The 24,568-nt window shown below is 45.7% G+C and overlaps 1 protein-coding gene across 4 annotated transcripts in view; it reads left to right on the top strand.

The window, feature by feature from the left end:
- Positions 1-19,184, top strand: part of UBAP2 (ubiquitin associated protein 2) — a 161,636-nt gene extending 142,452 nt beyond the window's left edge. For all 4 annotated transcript variants that reach the window (XM_067464683.1, XM_067464682.1, XM_067464681.1 and 1 more), the window contains exons 22-28: positions 4,157-4,235; positions 4,623-4,843; positions 8,289-8,388; positions 11,692-11,799; positions 13,703-13,770; positions 16,140-16,331; positions 19,026-19,184. In XM_067464683.1, coding sequence (XP_067320784.1) covers positions 4,157-4,235; positions 4,623-4,843; positions 8,289-8,388; positions 11,692-11,799; positions 13,703-13,770; positions 16,140-16,331; positions 19,026-19,121 — 864 coding nt within the window. In that variant the 3' untranslated portion in view covers positions 19,122-19,184. The remainder of the gene's footprint in view (positions 1-4,156; positions 4,236-4,622; positions 4,844-8,288; positions 8,389-11,691; positions 11,800-13,702; positions 13,771-16,139; positions 16,332-19,025) is intronic.
- The last annotated feature ends 5,384 nt before the right edge of the window (positions 19,185-24,568 follow it).

Genomic DNA, 24,568 nt, shown 5'->3' with positions numbered 1-24,568 from the left:
GGAGGCCATAAGGAATTCCATAAGGCAGGGGCAGAAATAGAGAAGGTCCAGTGTATCTGTCCGAACGTCTCTCCCTCTACGTCCCACCTCGGAGTCTGAGATCATCTGGGGAAGCCCTGCTATCGCCCCCACCACTGTCACAAGTGAGGCTGGTGGGGACGAGGAGCAGGGCTTTCTCAGTGGTGGCCCCTCACCTGTGGAACTCACTCCCGGGGGAAATCAGGGCATCATCATCCCTCCTCGCCTTTAGGAGGAGGGTGAAGACTTGGTTATGGGACCAGGCCTTTGGGCACTCCGGCAATTAAATCAGACAACCAGGCGAGTAAGACCAGCAGGATTGATGAAATGGAACGTAAAACTAGATCTATGAGTAGTGATCGCCGACCATGTAAGAGGAGAATCTGGGTTTGTATTTGGTTTTATTGATTTTATTGATTTTATGGTTATAATGTATATTTGGTGTTAACTGTGTATTGATGTAACTTTGTGTTGATTGTTTTTATGATGCAGGCATCAAATTGTGCCTTGCTTCTGTAAGCCGCCCTGAGTCCCCTTCGGGGTGAGAAGGGCGGGGTAAAAGAACCCAAAATAAATAATAAATAAATAAATAAATCTGGTGCTTTCCAAGTGCACTTCCCTAGGACCCGGTATAGAGAGCAAATCGCATTGGGATGGTCGTGGCGACCTCCGATGATGGGAGAAGGAGAGACGGTCTCTAAGATACAATGGACTCTGGCCATGTAAAGTTTTAAAGGTCAGGACCAGCATCTTATACAAACCACGATACTCAATTGGGAGCCAGTGTAGATGCCGCAGCACTGGTGTTATATGGCATTTCATGGGCGTTTTTGTGAGTAACCTGGCTGCAGCATTCTGGACAATACGGAGCTTTCAGGTCGTAGAAATAGGAAGGCCAACATACAAGGCGTTACAAATATGTGAGAGGAAACTACAGGGAGGAGAGAGCAAGCTTGTTTTCTGCTTCCCTGGAGACGAGGACGCAATGGAACAATGGCTCCAAACTACAAGAGAGGAGACTCCATCTGAACATGAGGAAGAACTTCCTGACTGTGAGAGCCGTTCAGCAGTGGAACTCTCTGCCCCGGAGTGTGGTGGAGGCTCCTTCTTTGGAAGCTTTTAAACAGAGGCTGGATGGCCATCTGCCAGGGGTGATTTGAATGCAATATTCCTGCTTCTTGGCAGAATGGGGTTGGACTGAATGGCCCAGGAGGTCTCTTCCAACTCTTTGATTCTATGATTCTGTGATTCTTGAGATTATTCTTTAGTCAACAGCAAATTGATATATTTGTTTATTATAAAGATTATAGATTTATTAATTTTTTTCCAGCATGATAAGTATCGTTATACAATATATTGTCAAAGGCTTTCATGGCCGGAATCACTGGGTTGTTGTAGGTTTTTTCGGGCTATATGGCCATGTTCTAGAGGCATTTTCTCCTGACATTTCGCCTGCACCTATGGCAAGCATCCTTAGAGGTAGTGAGGTCTGTTGGAACTAGGAAAATGGGTTTATATATCTGTGGGATGACCAGGGTGGGACAAAGGACTCTTGTCTGCTGGAGCTAGGTGTGAATGTTTCAACTGACCACCTTGATTAACATTTGATGGCCTGGTAGTGCCTGGGGCAATCTTTTGTTGAGAGGTGATTAGATGTCCCTGATTGTTTCTTTCTTGTGCTAGGCGAAGGCCATAACAAAATATTCAGAAGTACTAAAGATGATGACTAAAGCTATTTCTTAGTTTACTTAAAGCAGTGGTTCCCAACCTGTGGTCTGTGGACCACTAGTGGTCCCCAAGAATTAAAACAGTGGTTCTCAACTTGTGGTTCTCCGGATGTTTTGGCCTACAACTTCCAGAAATCCCAGCCAGTTTTCCAGCACTTCGGATTTATGGGAGTTGTTGGAGAGTGGTACTAATGTTGGAGAGTGGTCCCAGGTCAAAGTGGTCAAGTGGTCTCTGGTCAAGTGGTCCCTTGTCAAGTGGTTCCAGATTAAAAATAGCTTGGGAACCACTGATTTAGATAATAAGAACCTTTCATGTTACAGGTAAATTTCTAACATAAAAAATAAATGGCGATTTGTGGCATTTTTATCCAACCCTCTCTGATATCTCACTACATTGCTGTGGTTTTAGTAGGGAATTGTGGTTATTGTTATGACAAACCAAACCACATTTTAGATGTTTTTTAAACCACAAGGACGTTTATAAAATAATGAATTCTAATGGTTATAATTGCTAATATTTACAATTTTATTACATTCTTCTTTCATTGTGGTTTGGTTGCAAGTCAGTGTCTTAAGTGAGTGGAATGGATGGCATTGATCTGATGAGCGTGTTAAAATTCTCCCTTAATATTTTTATCTGAGACTTACAAGATTTATGTCTAATTATAATTGTTGGTACTGGCATTGAATTTTGCCATTACTTATGTGTAAACCGCTTTGAGTCCCCCTCGGGGTGAATAAAGCGATATACAAATACTGTAAAGAAATAAATAAATAATAAATAAATAATGGAAACATTTTTTTTTAAATTGGCATTCATCACCATTTGGAGATCTTAACCTTTTGGGAAAGCATGATTTTTCTGAGAAGAGCCAAAAACCAGTGTGAGTTGAATGTTCTCAAGTGGTTCAGAACCAGATGCAATTATGCAAGGCAATTCGGTTTTCAGTTGTTAGACTGGTTGTTGTCTGTGATCTGTTAGGGAAACAGTATATGCCAGTGCACAAAATAGCAGTGCTTCAGTAGTGTTTTTCAGTTGCCCAAAAATACATCTACTCTCCCATGAAACAACTTGTTTTATATTATTCACTCAAGATACAAAAATAAGTATATGTTATCAAAGGCTTTCATGACCAGAATCACTGGATTGCTGTGGGTTTTCCAGGATGTATGGCCATGTTCCAGAAGCATTGCTTCTGGAACATGGCCATACATCCTGGAAAACCCACAGCAACCCAAAAATGAAGTATATTTGATAAAAAATAACATATTTAGCTTACTCACAACTTCATGTGTTCAGTATACACAGATATACAACTTATCAGTCCAGTTACAGATACGTTTGAAATCACCTCTGTGTGCAGATGGCACAGGGCATCATTCTTACAACAACAGCAGGCATGTGTTTGTGTGAGCAGTCCAAAGCCTAATGGAGTCTGAGCTCTATGCTCATCTCAGAGCTGATCATGTGGTCTGCAGCCCCTCCCACAACTTCTCAGGAAATCATAGAGCAAAGGAAAGCAAGCTGCATACCAGAACATACATACAATAAACAAGCAACAGGATTATATACAAACAAATTACTAGTAGAGGCTGGAAGAAGGTTGCAATTTCCAACAATATTGTTTTTAACTATCGCCAAACAACATTGATTGTGAGAGATCAGCCGGGTTTGCTTCCTGTTTAGGGAAGTAATGCTACCCCTCTACACCTGAAATATACCCAGACCACACCTGAAATATTGTGTCCAATTCTGGGCACCACAATTCAAGAGAGATATTGACAAGCTGGAATGTGTCCAGAGGAGGGCGACTAAAATGATCAAAGGTCTGGAGAACAAGCCCTATGAGGAGCGGCTTAAGGAGCTGGGCATGTTTAGCCTGAAGAAGAGAAGGCTGAGAGGAGATATGATAGCCATGTATAAATATGTGAGGGGAAGCCACAGGGAGGAGGGAGCAAGCTTCCTTACTGCTTCCATGGAGATTAGGACGTGGAACAATGGCTTCAAGAGAGGAGATTCCATCTGAACATTAGGAAGAACTTCCTGACTGTGAGAGCTGTTCAGCAGTGGAACTCTCTGCCCCGGAGTGTGGTGGAGGCTCCTTCTTTGGAAGCTTTTAACCAGAGGCTGGATGGCCATCTGTCAGGGGTGATTTGAATGCAATATTCCTGCTTCTTGCCAGAATGGGGTTGGACTGGATGGCCCATGAGGTCTCTTCCAACTCTTGGATTCTATGATTCTATCATGTGAGCTGATTATTCCAGCCAACGATTGAGAATACAAAGTGTAATTATTTTCATGTGCTCCTCTTCCTTTTACAAGCAGAAGGTTGCATAGAAGGATATTGACCAGTATCCTTGGGAACAAAAATACTAAATATCAATAACCTCTGATGTTTTCTTTTCTTCAGGATTACTATGGAATCACATTCCCTGCTCCTGCAACCTTGACGGGTCGAGAGGGAAGCCTTGCTAACAATCCTTACTCAGGTGAGTGCGGAAGCGCCTAGACCTCGGTATTGTTTATTAATGCCTAGATCATAGGCTATTTGCATACAAATGATTCAATATATATATAAATGCTCTGTGTGTAATGAGTACCTTAAAAACAAAAGAACCAATGAACGAAAACACACCAAATTTGGCAACAAAACGTCTCACAACACAAGGAGTGACCATCACTCAAAAAATTATTTTGTCATTTGGGAGTTGTAATTGTGGAATTGTGGAAGTTTTGGACTTGGAGTCCAAAACACCTGGAGGGCCAAAGTTGACCCATACCTGGGCCTATTGGTTTTCCTCGTACTTAAAGCAACTCCTATAATGGCTGTGAGAAACCCTTTCTTCTCCTCCTTCTTCTCTCCCACCCCATTGCAGGTGATGTAACGAAGTTTGGCCGCGGAGACTCCGCCTCGCCGGCCCCGGCCACCACGTTGGCCCAGCAGCAGGCCCAGCAGAACCAGGCGCAGAGCCACCACTCGGCCCAGCAGCCCTTCCTCAACCCCACGCTGCCGCCCGGGTACAGCTACACCGGGTTGCCCTATTACGCTGGCGTGCCGGGGGTCCCCAGCGCATTCCAGTATGGGCCCACCATGTTTGTAAGTCATACCGGGGATTGTGCCAGACTCTCCTCCAGAGCAGCATTTCCCAAGCTTCTTTTCTATGGGAATGATCTCTCGATGTGTATGTTTTCAGCTTGGGATGGCAGTGGTCTCAAATGGAAAAACCTATGAGGGTTGAATGAAAAGTAATGCCTCCTCAACAGATGGCAGGTACTGGTTTGTTCAGTAGACTCTCATCTACAGTTCCATTTGGGCGGGAAGCCTTAGCATTGAACAGTTGTGTTGTTAAAGTGCAAAGTATGGATCCTATTAAAAAGAGAAGGACTATTGGCACTAGAAGGCTTTGATTTAAGAACCGGGTGGCATGCATATCTCCGGTACAATCAAATTAAAAAGGAAAAAAAAACGTCAATAATCACTTTATTAGAGCCGCCCTACTAAAGATATGGAATAAATATAAATCTAATCTGTATCCTAAAACCCCACTCTGGGTCTCCTCACTAGAGGCGGGACAATGGAGATTGGGCAAAGTGGCCCACATATAAAGATATGCTGGTTAAAAAAAGAGATAATTCCTATTAAATGAAAACCAAGGAAGAGTTAGTCCATCTTTCCAAATCAATTTCTTGACTCCAACATCTACAAATGAAAGAATGCTATAACAGAGATAAAGAACTAGGATTCTTAGAGAAAGATGAATTTTGGGACCGGATCCTAATGAAACCGAAAAAATCATTTTCAAAAATTTATACCAAACTACTTGGATGGGCCACGGAAGCAGAAAGTATAAAAGATTGTATGATTAAATGGGCAAAAAATGTTGGCCGAACAATGAGACTCAACGAATGGGAACAAATTTGGAAAAAAAAATAGATATACTTATTTGACAAATATGAAAGAGGATTGGCTAAAATTGTTTTTTGGTGGTATGTAACAACACAAAAATTAGGCCTTATGTATAACACCACCCAAAATAAATGCTGGAAGTGCGAAAGACAGGTTGGCGCTTTCTTCCATTCATGGTGGTCCTGTCCAAAAGTTAAATCACATTGGAAATCAATTCAAGAAGTGAGTGAAAAGATTATTAAAACTAAAATTCAACTGAAACCAGAATACTTCCTTCTAGGAATACCGGATGAGGAGTTAGATCTAGATTTGGACAAAGAGATTTTATTTACCTATCTTACCACGGCCGCTAGAACGGTACATGCAAAAAAATGGAAACAAAAAGAACTAGCATCAAAAGAAGAATGGTTAAATTAATTAAAAGAAATTAGAGATATAGATAAGTTGACATTTGCATTGAAAGACTCATATGGTAGAAAACTGATTGGAAACCCTTTGATGAGTATTTGATTGAACTAGAGAAAGAGGAAAGAGATGTAAATCATAATCTATCTATCTATCTATCTATCTATCTATCTATCTATCTATTTATTTACAGCTTTTATATTCCGCCCTTCTCACCTCGCAGGGGACTCAGGGCGAATTACAGTGTACACATATATGGCAAACATTCAATGCCAATTTTTGACATACAAACATATACAGACATACACAGAAGCTCTTTCACTCTTTCTGGCCACCAGGGGAGCTGTCGCTTTCATCGTCCATCTGTGACGCTGATGAAGTACTTCCGCATTCCCCGCATGCTTTCTGCTGGAGTGCTTTGCTGGAGTCTTTTTTATGGCCTTCTAAATTAGTTAATTTAGCTTCCCCACACTTTAAGGTAGTACCTTATTTTCCTACTTGACAGATGCAACTGTCTTTCGGGTTGCAAAGGTCGACAACAGGCTACACAATTGGTTGGAAACCCACTCGAACCCGGGCTGGCTTCGAACTCATGACCTTTTGGTCAGAGTGATCTTAATGCAGCCGACACTCAGCCAGCTGCGCCACAATCCCGGTGCGGATAAAGACAGAAGAAAACACCAAAATCTGGAAACAATAGAGAAGGAGATTTGGAAGTCCACTATCCCTAACACTAACCCTTCACACCCCTCCCCCATGTGTCTCCACTCCCTATCCTTCTTTTTTCCCCTCTTTCTTCTTTTTCTTTCTCTCTCTCTCTCCATCCTCTTCCCACCACTCTCCTTTTCTTCCCTTGTTTTATCCTTAAACCCTAACTCTGTACATAAGTAAGTATGCTATAAAATCAATAAAAATCTAAATTAAAAAAGTGCAAAGTATGGAACCCTGCACAGACTGTCGGTCAATGCAACTTAAGCAACATGTAGTCATTGAATTCTTAAGAGCAGAAGGTGTCACCCCAAAGGAGATTTCGATGGCTTCTCTGTGTAGTCTGACCTGGTGGTTGTAAGAGTGGTCCAGCATTTCTGTGTTCTCAGATAATATGCTGTGTCCAGGTTGGTTCATCAGGTGCTCTGCTATGGCTGAGAAGCCATTGAAATCCACAAGCATGTGGACAATTTCAACAGAAAGGAGGAAACCATGAAAAGGAACAAAATCTGGCAACCAGTATTAAAAAAAACTCTAAAATTACAACAGCACAACAACAGAGAGGAAACAAACAAGGACATCTAATCACCTCTCAACAAAAGATTGCTCCAGGCACTGCTAGGCAATCAAATGCTAATCACGGTGGTCAGTTGAAACATTCACACCTAGCTCCAGCAGACAAGAGTCCTTTGTCTCACCCTGGTCATTCCACAGATATATAAACCCCTTTTTCCTAGTTTGAACAGACCTCACTACCTCTGAGGATGCTTGCCATAGATGCAGGCGAAACGTCAGGAGAGAATGCCTCTAGAACATGGCCATATAGCCTGAACAAACCTACAACTACCACTATTCACTTTTCCACATAATCACCAGACAATTGGCGAAACGTCAGGAGACAATGCCTCTAGAATGTGATGGTGAACCTATGACACACGTCAGCACTGACACGCATGGCTATTTTTGATGACACACAGACACATGAGGCCACATACAGAGAAATACACCTTAAAAGAGCCAATCTAATTCCATCCTTAAATTTGTAAAAGGCTCTACAAATTTAACATCTGCACGTTTGAGCATTGATCACTCCATAACTCAGCATGGATTATACATTTTTCTTATTTAAACTATAAATGTTGCAAAATTATGGGTTTTTTTCTCAAAGTGACACTCTACCCAAGTTATGCTCAGGTTTTTGGCAAATTTTGACGCACCAAGCTCAAAAGATTGCCCATCACTGCTCTAGAACATGGCCATATAGCCTGAAAAAACCTACAACAACCCAGTGATTCCTGCCATGAAAGCCTTCGACAATACATTGAATAGTGGTAGTTAAAGAGGACATTCTAAGGATTATTTCTGCATTTGATTTATTAAAATATTCCCATCCAAACCCAAGTGACGAAGGCGGAGGCATTACTTTTCATTCAACCCTCGTATGTCATTATGGCAAAAGTTAAGGGGAAGCGTATTAATAGTGACTTGACCATTCGGCCTCCTTCTCTCTGCTTTCTTCCAGGTCCCTCCGGCATCGGCGAAGCAGCATAGCGTCGGCTTGAACACGGCCTCCACACCTTTCCAGCAGGCCAGCGGCTACGGGCAGCACAGCTACGGGGCAGGTGACTATCGCAAGCATCACTCTTCCTCTTCCTAGCACAGGGACTCACTGCCCCTCGTAGTTGTCTAGGCTTTTCTCACACGCTTGTGTTTCTAACACACTTGTCTGGGTCATGGTTAAAGAACAAAGACTCAGAGAGGAAGGGAGCTTGCATGATTTCACATTCACTCCAAACAGGCAGGACTGTGGAGGTGAGAAGAGAATGGATCATAGAATCAAATGATCTAGGAGCCATCTAGTCCAACCCCCTTCTGACAGTCCAACACTAAACCCCCTCAACAGATGGCCATCTGGCCTCTGCTTAACCCCCCCCCCCCCCCCAGAGAAGGAGACTCCACCATGCTCCAAGGCAACAACTCATTCCACTGCCAAACAGCGCTTAACCGCCAAGAGGATCTTGCTAATGTTGAAGTGGAATCTCTTTCCCTGAAGTTTGAACCCATTCCTCCCTTGTGTCCTAGTCTCTGGAACAGAAAAATGCATTTATTTATTTACTATACTTGTATACCGCCTTTCTCGGCCTTATCGGCGACTCAAGGCGGTTTACAACAACAACAAAATACAAATTGAACATTAAAACAGTATAAAACCACAATAGAAGCAATAAAAGCAATAAAAACCCACATCATTATCACCTACTCGTTGGCCAAGTAGGATAGTCTTCCAAGATCAGTGTTCTGGTGGGTCCGTAGGTGACCGTGGAGCCCAATTCTTGATCTGCATCTTCTCCCACAGTGAGGGCATCAGTTTCCAGGTGGAAGGTGGTCTTGGTCGGGGTTGGCTTGACGTGCCTTCCTCTTGGGACGTTTCTCCCTTTCGCCCTGCATTCGTGCCTCTTCAAATTTTACAGCACTGCTGGTCACAGCTGACCTCCATCTGGAGCTCTCAAGGGCCAGGGCTTCCCAGTTCTCAGTGTCTATGCCAGTTTGTAAGGTTGGCTTTGAGCCCATCTTTAAATCTCTTTTCTTGCCCGCCAACATTCCCTTGTCCGTTCTTGAGTTCAGAGTAGAGCAACTGCTTTGGAAGACGGTGGTCGGCATTTGAACAACGTGCTCAGTCCAGTGGAGTTGATGGCGGAGGACCATCTCTTCAATGCTGGTGGTCATTATCATCAGCGTCTCCTAGTTAAATAACGTTGTCCAAGTTCCACTGTCGAGTGATTCCATTTCCTATGTTAGTTACTCTGCATTTGTAAACGCTTGCTCATATAACCATATCTTAACAAGATTGCCCTTAGAATCGTAGAATCTCAACTTTGGGAGAGACCTCATGGGCCATCCAGTCCAACCCCATCCTGCCAAGAAGCAGGAAAATCACATCCAAAGCAACCCTGACAGATGGCCATCCAGCCTCTGTTTAAAAGCTTCCAAAGAAGGAGCCTCCTCCACACTCCAGGGCAGAGAGTTCCACTGCTGAACAGCTCTCACAGTCAGGAAGTTCTTCCTCATGTTCAGATGGAATCTCCTTTCTTGTAGTTTGAAGCCATTGTTCCATTGCATCCTAGTCTCCAGGGAAGCAGAAAACTACTTCGCTCCCTCCTCCCTGTGGCTTCCTCTCACATATTTATACATGGCTATCATGTTTCCTCTCATCCTTCTCTTCTTCAGGCTAAACATGCCCAGCTCCTTAAGCCACTCCTCATAGGGCTTGTTCTCCAGACCCTTGATCATTTTATTCGCCCTCCCCTGGACACATTCCAGCTTGTCAATATCTCACTTCAATTGTGGTGCCCAGAATTGGACACAATATTCCAGGTGTGGTCTGACCAAGGCAGAATAGAGCACGGGGAGCATGACTTCCCTAGATCTAGAGATTATGCTCCTATTGATGAAGGCCAAAATCCCATTGGCTTTTTTTGCCGCCGCATCAAATTGTTGGCTCATGTTTAACTTGCTGTCCATGAGGACTCCAAGATCTTTTTCATATGTGCTGTTCTTGAGCCAGGCATCCCCTATTTCCTATGTTACTCTGCATTTGTAAACGCTTGCTCATAAAATCATATCTTAACAAGCTTGCCCTTAGAATCCTAGAGTTGGAAGAGATCTGGTGGGCCATCCAGTCCAACCCCATCCTGCCAAGAAGCAGGAAAATCACATTCAAAGCACCTCCAACAGATGGCCATCCAGCCTCTGCTTAAAAGCCTCCAAAAAAGAAGCCTCTACCACACTCCAGAGCAGAGAGTTCCACTGCTAAACAGCTAGGAAGTTTTCCTAATGTTCAGGTGGAATCTCCTTTCCTGTAGTTTGAAGCCCTCCAGGGAGACAGAGCAGAATATGAATAAAGTTGTTGTTCTGTGTCCTAATCTCCAGGGCAGCAGCATTCTTCCTCCTCCCTGACTTCCCCTCACCTCTTGATCCACGGCCCTCATCTGTCTCCTCTCAGCTTTCTCTTCTGCAGGCGAAACAGGCCCAGCTCTTGATGCCGCTTTGTCCTCATAGGGCTTTGTGACAATGTGTAAATTTTATTCCTTTGGTTATGTGTAATTTAAACAGTAGTTTAGGGATGGTAAGTATGGGGGATTATGTTTTGTTGGAGATGGTGGCTTGGCGTTAGCTGAGTTGCCATAGCAACAGGGGCGGAGCCAACTGCCTCTTCACGGGGCAGCTGTTTTAAAAGTCAGTCAGTAAGCCGGTGAGCTACTGGGAAGACTGAATCTCTGGGTGGAGATTCAGGGAATTAATTGATGACCCAAAGTGGTTACAGAAAAGGACCCGAAGTGATAAAACTACAGGGGTTTGTTGATTGTGAGTTAAGAATCAAGGTTTGGCTGGGTTTGAGCCTGCTGTGCCTGCTGTGAAACCTCTTGAAGTCTGTGCCTGAGATTACTCATGAAACCTTACCAATGTAACCAACCAAGATTTGTGCCTCTTGTGAAGAAACAGTTAAACATGTTATACTCCTGTTAAAATAAACTTGTTACTGTTTTCCTCAAGCCTTGCCTGATACAGTTTCTCCTAAGTTGAACAGCCTGCATAAGAAGTAAAGTCAAGCCAGGGACAGTAAATGCTACGCTGTCAAATGAATAAAACCTCCGTAATTAATAGTCCCTTTATAAAATAGCTCCTAAGCTGATATTGATCGTTGCCCGGCTTCCCTCACAGATTAGGTGGCAGTAAGTTCTTAACCACCCACTCTTCACAGGCTTGTTCTCCAGACCCTTATTCATTTTAGTTGCCCTCTTTCTCTGGACACATTCCAGCTCAGAGTCAACCTCTCCCTTCAGTTGCTGTGCCCAGAATTGGACCCAGTGTGATTTGAGGTAAAGTGGTCTGACCAAGGCACCCTTTGTCTTGCTCCTCCCCAGGCTACGAAGAGCTGACGCAGGGGACGGCGGCTGGCGATTACACCAAGGGAGGCTATGTGGGCGCCTCTCAAGCACAAAACAAGTCGACTGGCAGCGGACCGGGAAAAGGCAAGTCGGATCATGCTCATTGTGCGCAGTCGTCCCTTTACGTTTGCAGTATTGACATTGATTACTCAAGGATTGGAGCAGGCATGGGCAAACTCTGGCCCTCTTCCAGGTGTTTTGGACTCCAACTCCCATAATTCCTAACAGTTGTTAGGGCCCCCGGTGGCGCAGTGGGTTAAAGCGCTGAGCTGCTGAGCTTGTTGACCGAAAGGTCGCAGGTTCGATTCCAGGGAGCGGCGTGAGCTTCCGTTGTTCGCCCTAGCTTCTGCCAACCTTGCAGTTTGTAAACAAGCAAATGTGAGTAGATCAATAGGTACCACTCCGGCAGGAAGGTAATGGCGCTCCATGCAGTCATGCTGGCCACATGACCTTGGAGGTGTCTATGGACAATGCCGGCTCTTTGGCTTAGAAATGGAGATGAGCACCAACCCCCAGAGTTGGACACAACTGGACTTAATATCAGGGGAAAACCTTTACCTTTATGTATATACGATATATTATATTACATTAATGCCTTGGATTTGAAACCTTACCCCACATGGGACCCCCCTCCAACATGGTTCAGTGATGGAGAGATTGCTGCAGGGAAAAGGAGAGGAAAAAATCAAGAATCTTGGATCTTCTTTGGATCCAGACCAATGTAATGAACATAACTGCTAGCTCTTCCTCTTTCCTCGAATCACTGGTATATCTGATGTAGCGGTTTCGGTATTGGACTATGACTTTGGAGACCTTGGACAAGCCACGTTCTCTCGGTCACAGAGGAAGTCAAAGGCAAATCCCTCTGAATTAAATGCTACCAAGAAAGCCACACGAGAGGCTTGCTTTAGGGTTGCCATTAGTTTGAAATGAAGGCACACAAAAGCAAATGTATAATTGAAACTATTATGATTAAGATGGAAAATAAATCAGGGGATGACACCAGATGATGACTTGTTTGCTCAGGTTGCTTAGCCCTTTCCCAAGACGTCCTGTGAACCCATTCCCACAAGCACATGGTTTATTTATGGAAAGGCTCTTGCCTCTGAACCTGGAGTTTCTGTTTGACCGATACAAGCAAAAGACTCTTCTCTTACCAGTTGGAATTAATCAAGGAATGAGTGGCTCGTATGAGGATTTGGTAGGAAGGAGAGAGCGCTGAAGAAGGGCATTTGCTGTCCTTGTGGCCCCGGATGTCTCAGAGTCAGAGGGACAAGGACCCCTGACCTATGGCTGCCCTCTTTGCTGGACCTCCGTCTTCATTGTCTTATCATAGAATCATAGAATCAAAGAGTTGGAAGAGACCTCATGGGCCATCCAGTCCAACCCCATTCTTCCAAGAAGCAGGAATATTGCATTCAAATCACCCCTGACAAATGGCCATCCAGCCTCTGCTTAAAAGCTTCCAAAGAAGGAGCCTCCACCACACTCCGGGGCAGGGAGTTCCACTGCTGAACGGCTCTCACAGTCAGGAAGTTCTTCCTCATGTTCAGATGGAATCTCCTCTCTTGTAGTTTGAAGCCATTGTTCCGCATCCTAGTCTCCAAGGAAGCAGAAAACAAGCTTGCTCCCTCCTCCCTGTGGCTTCCTCTCACATATTTATACATGGCTATCATATCTCCTCTCAGCCTTCTCTTCTTCAGGCTAAACATGCCCAGTTCCCTAAGCCGCTCCTCATAGGGCTTGTTCTCCAGACCCTTGATCATTTTAGTCGCCCTCCTCTGGACACATTCCAGCTTGTCAATATCTCTCTTGAATTGTGGTGCCCAGAATTGGACACAATATTCCAGATGTGGTCTAACCAAAGCAGAATAGAGGGGTAGCATTACTTCCTTAGATCTAGACACTATGCTCCTATTGATGCAGGCCAAAATCCCATTGGCTTTTTTTGCCGCCACATCACATTGTTGGTCTTCTCCTCCTGCAGGTGTTTCTGTGACCTCAAGCAACACTGGTGTGCCTGATATTAGCGGCTCCGTCTACAACAAGACTCAGGTGAGGCCTAGTGCTCTGCATACGTTTATACTGGTTTCAGCCTCCTTGCTGCTCTCAGTTTGACTTCCCTGGCATTTTGTAGGCCCTTGATATCCTCCCAGCCCTTAAAGGGAAGGTCCCCTATTCCGTTTCCTTGTTCTACTACTTCCCCCTCAAAAATAAGACCTAACTGGAAAAGAAGTGCTAGCGCAGTGGTTCTCAACCTTTCTAACACCGGGACCCCTAAATATGCTTCCTCATGTTGTGGTGACCTCCAACCATAAAATTATTTTTGTTGCTCCTTTATAATTGTAATTTTGCTACTCTTACAAATCGTAATGTAAATATCTTATATGAAGGATGTGTTTTAATTGTTACAAATTTAACTTAATTAAAGCCTTCATGATTAATCAGGAAAAAAATGGATTTGCAGTACCTTCAACCGATTCAGCGCTGACTTCCACAGATCACTGAGACCTCCACACAGAACTCCCGGATGGCAAGAACGCGAGGCAGGCTTTGCGCAAGGCCAGGCCTCACGCGGAGGACCCCTTGCCTGCCCCACACCCTTGGGGTTGGGCCAACAGAGGCGGCCTCGTGACCCCTCTGAAATGGCCAGGCAACCCCCCCTGGGGGTTGCGACCCCCAGGTTGAGAACCGCTGTTCTAGCATGTGTTGTCGAAGGCTTTCATGACCAGAATCACTGGATTGCTGTGTGTTTTCTGGGCTATCTGGCCATGTTCCAGAAGCATTCTCTCCTGATGTTTCACCCACATCTATGGCAGATATCCTCAGAGGTTGAGGTCTGTGAAGTCTGTGGGAAACTAGGCAAACTGTATCTGTGGAATAATGTGCAGGGTGGGAGAAAGAACTCTTGGCTTGTTGAATCACTATAACAACCACCATGTCAGGCAACATAGAGAAGCCATTGAAATTCACAAGAATCTGGACAATTTCAGCAGAGACCGTGAAAATGAACAAAATCTGGCTACCTGTATTAAAAAACTCTAAAATCAGGACAGTAAATAAAGAGCAATACTCTGAAAATAGGGGAATTCCATACATGAAACAATCAGAGCCAACTAACACCTCCCAACAAAGGATTCTCCCAGGCAGGAAGCAGCTGGGACTTGAAGCTGCAAGGCTTTGCAATGCCTTGTCGAAGGCTTTCATGGCCAGAATCACTGGGTTGTTGTAGGTTTTTTCAGGCTATGTGGCCATGTTCTAAAGGCATTTCTCCTGACGTTTTGCCTGCATCTATGGCAAGCATCCTCAGAGGTAGTGAGGATTTGCAATGCAATTGCAGCATTCACACCTGCCTCCAACAGACAAGAGTTCTTTCTCCTACCCTGGACATTGTTCCACAGATATATAAACCTCACTTGCCTAGAGTCCAACAGATCTCACAACCTCTGAGGATTCCTGCTGCAGATGTGGGCAAAACGTCAGGAGAGAATGCTTATGGAACATGGCCAGACAGCCCGGAAAACTCACAACAGCCAAACCTTAGCATGACTTCTTAGGAGGCTTGTAATGTAAGCCTTACCTCCAAAATAAGCCAGATGGACGCATTTACTGGTTGTCCATCCATTGGGGCACTTGACAGACATATTGAATTATAAAATATTGACATTAATATATCATGAAATATAAATAACATCATTGACATTAGTCTTAACATCAATAAAATAGAAATTATAATTATTTGTAAATACCTAGCCTTTGGACTAGAGGTAAACGCCTATGTAAACATGCACTCAAGATGTGTTGCCAAATGAGCAATTGGAGTAGAGACACAATAAGACATTCCCTGAAAATAAGCCCTTTTGGAGCAAAAATTAATATAAGACCCATTCTTATTTTTGAGGGAATGCATTACTACTGCTGCTGCTACTATTCCGACTTCTGTTGCTGTTCTTTTTAGCTGTCATTCTGAATTGCAATTATGGATCTCTGGCATAAAGAGTGAAGGATTGTGATTCAGGAAGAGAAGACGCTGGCACTATTGCCATGATCACAAATGCCCCCTTCCAGTCCACTTTAACACATTTATTATTGGGTTGTTGTAGGTTTTTTCGGGCTATATGGCCATGTTCTAGATGCATTCTCTCCTGACGTTTCGCCTGCATTTATGGCACGAATCCTCAGAGGTACCTGTAAGGTATCACTACCTCTGAGGATGCTTGCCATATATGCAGGCGAAACGTCAGGAGAGAATGCCTCTAGAACATGGCCATATAGCCCGAAAAAACCTACAACAACCCAGTGATTCCGGCCATGAAAGCCTTCAACAATACATTGACCTTCTTATGCCTACACTTAGGTTTGTGAAGCGCCTCCAGGGATGGTTGTGTGTGTTGACGCCGGTCTCTTTCCCCTCCTTTGTCCAGGCCTTTGACAAGCAGGGCTTCCACGCTGGCACTCCGCCGCCGTTCAGCCTGCCCTCGGCCCTGGGCTCCACGGGGCCCCTGAACCCTGGCGCGGCCCCCGGATACGCCCCGGCCCCCTTCCTCCACATCCTGCCGGCCCACCAGCAGCCCCACTCCCAGATGCTGCACCACCACCTTCAGCAGGATGGGCAGGTGAGTTTCCCAGGTGGCCAAGCGGGGAGTGAATGGAGCTGGAAGGCGTCCAGAGAAGGGCGGACAGAATGGTTAAAGGCTTGGAAGCCAAACTCTACGAGGAGGAATGAGGAATGGCTTAAGGAACAGGCATGGACCAACTTGGGCCCTCCAGGTGTTTTGGACTTATTTATTTACCATATTTATACACCACTCCTCTCAACCCGAAGGCGACTCGAGGTGGTTTACAGTTCTCCAGTAGTGTAGGCGCAGACACTCCATGATAATGCGGCATGTCTCATTAAGAGCCACATCTACTGTTTTAGCGTGGTGAGATGTGTTCCACACTGGGCATGCATACTCAGCAGCAGAGTAGCATAGCGCAAGGGCAGATGTCGTCATTGTGTCTGGTTGTGATCCCCAGGTTGTGCCAGTCAGCTTTCGTATGATATTATTTCTAGTACCCCCTTTTTGGGGGCCCCCGGTGGCGTAGTGGGTTAAAGCACTGAGCTGCTGAGCTTGTTGATCGAAAGGTCGCAAGTTCGATTCCGGGGAGCGGCGTGAGCTTCCGCTGTCAGCCCTAGCTTCTGCCAACCTAGCAGTTCGAAAACATGCAAATGTGAGTAGATCAATAGGTACCGCTCCGGCGGGAAGGTAACAGCGCTCCATGCAGTCATGCCGGCCACATGACCTTGGAGGTGTCTATGGACAACGCTGGCTCTTCGGCTTAGAAATGGAGATGAGCACCACACCCCAGAGTCAGACATGACTGGACTTAATGTCAGGGGACTACCTTTACCTTTACCTACCCCCTTTTTCTTGACATTCAGGCAGTGCTTCTTGTAGGTCAGAGCACGGTCCAGAGTGACCGTGCTCTGGACCGTGTGCACTCCAATGCTCCAGCGGGATTCCTTCCCGGTGATCCTCAGAGCTCGGGATGCTTGCCTGTTCTTGAGATGAAAGGCACATGTCTTTGTTTAAGATGGATTAGGGATCAGCTGGCTTTCCCTGTAGTAGGCAGTAAGAGCACCTAGAGCTTCGGAGAGCTTCTGTTCAACCATCTCAAAGCTCCCTGTTTGAGCGGTAATGGCATGATCATCAGCATAGATGAAACTCTCTGTCCCTTCTGGCAGTGGCTGGTCATTTGTGTAGATGTTGAACATGGATGGAGCAAGCATGCTCCCCTGAGGCAGGCCGTTCTTCTGTTTCCGCCATCTGCTTCTCTGGCCCTGGAACTCAACAAAAAAGCTCCTGTTTTGTAGCAGGTTTCCTATGAGGTGGGTGAGGTGGTCGTCCTTTGTGATATTATACATTTTTCTCAGGAGGAGGCGGTGGTTGACAGTATCATAATAATTACATATAATACAAACCATATAAAAACAATAAAAACCATTATTGTAGTTGAAGTCCAAAACTCCTGGAGAGCCCAAGTTTGCCCACACCTGCTTAAAGATCTTTGAGAAGAGAAGGCTAAGAAAGCCATGTGTAACTATCTGAAAGGAGACCCCACTGCGGAATATTTTTTGCTGCTCCAAAGACTAGGACACAATGGAGCGATGTAAAGAGATTCCACCTAACTATTAGGAAGAACTTCCTGACAGTGGAACTCACTGCTTCTAAGTCCAGTGGAATCTTCTTCTCTGGAGGCTTTTAAACAGAGGCTGGATGGCCATCTGTTGAAACTGCTTTGACTGGATGTTCCTGCATGCCAAGGGTTGGACTGGATGTCCCTTGGTGTCTTTTCTCAGTTGGGGAGCTTAAGCAAGTGCCCAAATTAAAGGTTTTTGGACAATTAGGTATATCAGTTCATCACTTTGGAGGTGAATACTTCTGCAAGGTCCTGTATGCCTCTTGCAGTTGAGGAAGTGGAAATTTTTGCTCCCAACTTCAGTTTCTCACATCCCTAAGTTGCTACAAGATCCCTTTTGTCCTACAGTCGTTCTTCTCGTGCTGTAGTAGAATCATAGAATCAAAGAGTTGGAAGAGACCTCATGGGCCATCCAGTCCAACCCCCTGCCAAGAAGCAGGAATATTGCATTCAAATCACCCCTGACAGATGGCCATCCAGCCTCTGTTTAAAATAGTATGTAATATATTTAAGTATTAAATATTAAATAGTATGTAATATATTTAAGTATTTGTAGGGCCCTTGGTGATGCAGCAGGTTAAACCACTGAGCTGCTGAACTTGCTGACCGAAAGGTTGGTGATTCGAATCTGGGGAGCGGGGTGAGCTCCTGTTGTTAGACCCAGCTCCTGCCAATCAAGTAGTCCTAAAACATGCAAATGTGAGTAGATCAATAGGGAAGGTAACAGCACTTAATGCAGTCATGCCGACCACAAGTGTCTATGGACGATGCCGACTCTTCGGCCTAGAAATTGAGATGAGCACCACCCCCCAGAGTTGGACCCGACTAGACTTAATGTCAGGGAAACCTTTACCTTTACCTTTGTGTTTGTAAATGTATTTGCATGGATTGTTTCCAGCCAGGTGTCACCCATCTTATCTGTCTGCATTCATTCCATAGTGTAGATCAAATATGGGCAAGCTTGAGCCCTCCAGGTGTGTTGGACTTCAACTCCCACAATTCCTAACAGCCTACCGGCTGTTAGGAATTGTGGGAGTTGAAGTCCAACACACCTGGAGGGAGGGCTGAAGTTTCTGCCCTTGTCAGTCCTAACCTGTGATGGTCACTCTTGTGTCCTCTCCTTCCAGGGCGGATCCGGGCAGCGCAGCCAGGCGAGCGGCATGCAGCAGAAGTCTCAGGCCACCAAGACCGCCTATGGGACGTCTCCCTACTGGACAAACTAACTCCAGACATGGAAGGAGGGGAAGAAGGGAGGAGAAGAAAGGAAGGAAGGAAGGAGGGAGGGAGGGGGGAGAGGAGGCGGGAGAAGGGGGTCCCCTGGGAAGAGGGGCCCCGAGCCCAGCCCGGGGGAGCGGCACCCGCCCTCCTCCGTGTGCGCGACTCCTAGCCCGCTTCCTCTATGATTTGCTGTTGTATGTAATATATTTATGTATGTATTTGTAAATGTAATAGAGCCTAACAGTGGTTTCTGCAATTGCTTTTTTTGGAAGAGTGTTCATTTCCTTCCTAGATACACACAGGCGCCCTTCTCTGACCCCGTTCCACTCTTGCCGGGATTTTTTTTATCTTTCTGAGAATGTGAAACACGAGTCAAAGGACAAACTGGGACCCAGGAGCTTCCAATTTAGCCCAGGACAGAATTCTTGGTCTCCAACTTTCTTAAGATGTAGTTTTTGTTGACCTCAATTGTCTTAGGAAACTTTCTCTCCCGCTTTCCCCACTTCTATCAGACTCAGGATTTGATATTCATAGGCGTTTGCACAAGTTTGGTTTTTAATTAGGGAAGTTTATAACATAATTAGGGAAGTTTATAACCCTTTTTTTCTAATTTTATAGACTCAAGGACCGTTAAGGTTGGGCTCTGCCATTATTTTTTCAGTAAGATGATGCAAAAATCCGATTTTGTTTACTTCTTTCCCTCGGCCTGGGCTTCGCTCCCCGTTTCTTGGGATGACCGCCATGCTCTCCTCCTGCATCTCTATTCTTCCTCCTCCTCACTTTGTGGAGGGTCGAAAAATGACACTAAAGGTGTGTGTGAATGGAAGACCCTTCGTTCTTCCTGCTGTTGCACCACCACGACTGTGTTAGGGCTTTCCTCCTGAGCCCAGACTCCCAATAAAGTTCCACGCATATCAATGGTGTTGGCGGTCTCCGTTTTCAAGAGCCTTCCCTCCGCCCCTATTAGTTCGATCCGTACTTCAAGTCCAAGGCAGGACTCCATCACCTATATGTGCCTTGAAGTTGTCTGTCAAGGTATGCAGACCCCATGAATTGCATAGGGATTTCATAGGCAAGGAACCCACAGAGATGGTTTTCATGGGTGTGCACAACTCAAAAAAAAAAAGGGGGGGGGGCTTCCATACTTCAAATCCAAGGCAGAACTCAAACAATATGTGCCTTGAAGTTAAATGTATTGTTAGAGTTCCAAAAATTTAGTTACGTTTCTCGTTACATTATTCGACCATTTGCACCAATGGGACCACTAACTGGGCTCCTCCATCTCTCAGCTTTCTGGACAACATTTGCAACAATTGCAGCACACACTTGCCACTCTAAGTCTCCCAAGTTTCAGAACATTTTGCTCATCCACTTATTTTTAGGATGTATTGTCAAAGGCTTTCATGGCCGGAATCACTGGGGGGTTGTAGGTTTTTTCGGGCTATATGGCCATGGCCTAGAGGCATTTTCTCCTGACGTTTCACCTGCATCTATGGCAAGCATCCTCAGAGGTAGTGAGGTCTGTTGGAAGTAGGAAAAAGGGTTTATATATCTGTGGAATGACCAGGGTGGGACAAAGGACTCTTGTCTGTGGGAGCTAGGTGGGAATGTTTCAACTGTGGACAAATCTACATAGGGACCACCAAATGCAACAATGCCCAAATACGAATCAAGGAACATGAAAGGCACTGCAGACTACTTTAACCAGAGAAGTCATCCATAGCAGAGCACCTGATGAACCAGCCTGGACACAGCATAGTATTTGAGAACACAGAAATTCTGGACCACACTCACAACTACCATGTCAGATTACACAGAGAAGCCATTGAAATCCACAAGAAGCATGTGGACAATTTCAACAGAAAGGAGGAAACCATGAAAATGAACAAAATCTGGCTACTAGTATTAAAAAACTCTGAAATTACAACAGCAAAACAACAGAGGGGAAACAAACAAGGACATCTAATCACCTCTCAACAAAAGTTTGCCCCAGGCTCTGTCAGACCATTATATACTAATCAAGGTGGTCAGTTGAAACATTCACACCTAGCTCCAGCAGACAAGAGTCCTTTGTCCCACCCTGGTCATTCCACAGATATATAAACCCTTTTCCCTAGATCCAACAGACCTCACTACCTCTGAGGATGCTTGCCATAGATGCAGCCGAAACGTCAGGAGAGAATGCCTCTAGACCATGGCCATATAGCCCAAAATAACCTACAACAACCCTGCCTTGAAGTTGTCTGTCAAGGTATGCAGACCCCATGAATTGCATAGGGATTTCTTAGGCAAAGAACCCTCAGAGATGGTTTTCAGGGCTGTGCACAACTCAGAAAAAAGGGCTTCGTTTGTTTTAGCGAAATTTGCATGACCCCCATTTTGATTCTGAAGTATTTTGAAAAAATTGTAGAGGGTTCGTGTCAGATCTGTTATAGAGTTCCAAAAATTTAGTTACGTTTCTCATTACGTTATTTGACCATTTGCACCAATGAGGCCACTAACTGGGCTCCTCCATCCCTCAGTTTTAGGGTTATCAGGACATTTGCTACAATTGCAGCACACACTTGCCACTCTAAGTGTCCCAAGTTTCAGAACATTTTGCTCATCCACTTATTTTTAGGATGTATTGTCGAAGGCTTTCATGGCCGGAATCACTGGATTGTTGTAGGTTTTTTCAGGCTATATGGCCATGATCTAGAGGCATTCTCTCCTGACGTTTCGCCTGCATCTATGGCAAGCATCCTCAGAGGTAGTGAGGTCTGTTGGAACTAGGAAAGTGGGTTTATATATCTGTGGAATGACCGGGGTGGGACAAAGGACTCTTGTCTGCTGGAGCTAGGTGTGAATGTTTCAACTGACCACCTTGATTAGCATTTGATGGCCTGGCAGTGCTTGGGGCAATCTTTTGTTGAGGGGTGATTAGATGTCCTTGTTTGTTTCCTCTCTGCTGTTGTAATTTTAGAGTTTTTTTTTAATACTGGTAGCCAGATTTTGTTCATTTTCATGGTTTTCTCCTTTCTGTTGAAATTGTCCACATGCTTCTTGTGTATTTCAGTGGCTTCTCTGTGTAGCCTGACATGGTGGTTGTGGGTGTGGTCCAGCATTTCTTTATTATTTTATTATTTTAAGGTTTTATATACCGACCCTCTCACCTTCAAAGAGGGATTCGGACCGGTTCACAACATGTGTTAACATACAAAAAATATACAATAACAACACAATGCCACTTCATTACACGGTTAAAATATCAACACTATACACATTAAAACATTATCATCCCAGTTAAAAGAGCCAACTCGTCCAACACCATCACAATCCCATTCATCATCCTCCTTTCATGTGGGCAAAGAATTAAATCAGTTGTCAAATGCCGCGTTCCACAACCAGGTCTTTGTTAGTTTCCTGAACGTCATGAGGGAGGGGGCAGTTCTGGTCTCTAATGGCAAGGAGTTCCAAAGTCTAGGGGCCACCATCGAGAAGGCCCTGTCCCTCGTCCCCACCAGCCGTGCTTGTGCAGGCGGAGGGACCGAGAGCAGGGCCCCTCCAGACGATCTTAGTGGTCTTGATGGTTCGTAGGGGAGAATACGTTCGGAGAGGTAAACAGGGCCGGAGTCGTTTAGAGCTTTATAGGTTAACACCAGCACTTTGAATTGTGCTCGGAAGCTAATCGGCAGCCAGTGGAGTTCAAGTAAGAGCGGAGTGGTGTGCTCCCTGTACCCCGCACCCGTTAGTAATCTGGCTGCCGCGCATTGTACTTGCTGCAGCTTCCGGGCAGTCTTCAGAGGCAACCCCACGTAGAGAGCGTTGCAGTAATCTAAGCGGGATGTAACCAAAGCGTGTACTACCGTGGCCAAGTCAGCCCTCCCAAGGTATGGACGCAGCTGGCGCACAAGTTTTAATTGTGCGAATGCTCCCCTGACCACCGCTGAAACCTGGGGTTCCAGGCTCAGCGATGAATCCAGGAGAACTCCCAGACTGCGTACCTGTGCTTTTAGGGGGAGTGTGACCCCGTCCAGCACAGGCTGTAACCCCGTACCCTGTTCGGTCTTACGACTGACCAGGAGTACCTCTGTCTTGTCTGGATTTAGTTTCAATCTGTTGTCCCTCATCCAGTCCGTGACAGCGGCCAAGCACCGGTTCATGACCTGAACAGCCTCCTTAGTGGCAGGTGGAAAAGAGTGATAGAGTTGGACATCATCTGCGTACAGATGACATCGCACCCCAAAACTCCGGATGATCTCTCCCAACGGCTTCATGTATATGTTAAACAACATAGGGGACAATATTGAGCCCTGCGGGACTCCACAGTGCAATGGCCGAGGAGTCGAGCAGGAGTCCCCTAGTGACACCTTCTGGGAGCGACCCTCGAGAAAGGACCGGAGCCACTGCAAAGCAGTACCCCCAAGACCCATTCCCGCAAGGCGTCCCAGAAGGATACCGTGGTCGACAGTATCGAAGGCCGAAGAGAGGTCCAGCAGAACCAACAGGGACACACTCCCCCTGTCCAGTTCCCGGCGCAGATCATCAACTAAGGCGACCAAGGCTGTCTCAGTACCATGTCCCGGCCTAAAGCCAGACTGTGACGGATCTAGATAGTCCGTGTCCACCAGGAATTCCTGGAGTTGCGAGGCCACCACACGTTCCAGGACTTTGCCCAAGTAGGGGAGATTGGAGACTGGCCGAAAGTTGACGAATTGAGTGGGGTCTAGTGATGGTTTTTTCAACAGCGGTTTGATGACAGCTTGTTTTAAGCTGGCTGGAATCTTGCCTTCCCGAAGGGAGGCATTAACCACCACCTTTACCCACTCTGCCAAACCCCCTCTGGCTTCTTTTACCAGCCAGGAAGGGCAGGGGTCTAGGATGCATGTGGTGGGCCTCGCCTCTCCCAGAACCCTGATGACCTCATCGAGTTGAACAGATTGAAACGAATCCAACAAAACTGGACAAGCAGATGCTTGAGTTACATCCTCAGAGACTGCAGTTAATGTGGTGTCAAAGCCCGCGCAGATCAAAGCGACTTTGTCCGCAAAGTACCGAGCAAATGCTTCACAGCGCGCTGCCGAGTCGTCAGGGGACCCACTCAAGGTGGGATTCAACAACCCTCTGACTACTCGGAACAGCTCTGCCGGACGGTTCCTTGCGGACGCAATATTGGCCGAGTAGAAAGCATTTTGCGCGGCCTCTATTGCCGCACCATACGCCCTTAGATAGAGGCGTAGGCGTGTTCGGTTTGACTCGCTGGGCTTTTTCCTCCACACGCTCTCTAGCCACCTCTTTGTTCGCTTTAGCTCCACCAGCTCCTCGTTGAACCAAGGGGCCGGTTTCGCTCGGCGACTTAAGAGGGGGCGCTCCGGAGCAATCGTGTCTATTGCCCTAGTCAACTCCCTATTCCAGTGAGCGACCAGGGCATCGACAGAATCACCATCCAAGGCAGCGGAAACATCCTCAAGAG

Source organism: Anolis sagrei, chromosome 2 (genome assembly GCF_037176765.1).
Source record: "Anolis sagrei isolate rAnoSag1 chromosome 2, rAnoSag1.mat, whole genome shotgun sequence".
Classification (NCBI taxonomy): domain Eukaryota; kingdom Metazoa; phylum Chordata; class Lepidosauria; order Squamata; family Dactyloidae; genus Anolis; species Anolis sagrei.
The sequence above is the reverse complement of the archived record's forward strand: the minus strand, read 5'-3'. Positions and strand labels throughout refer to the sequence as shown.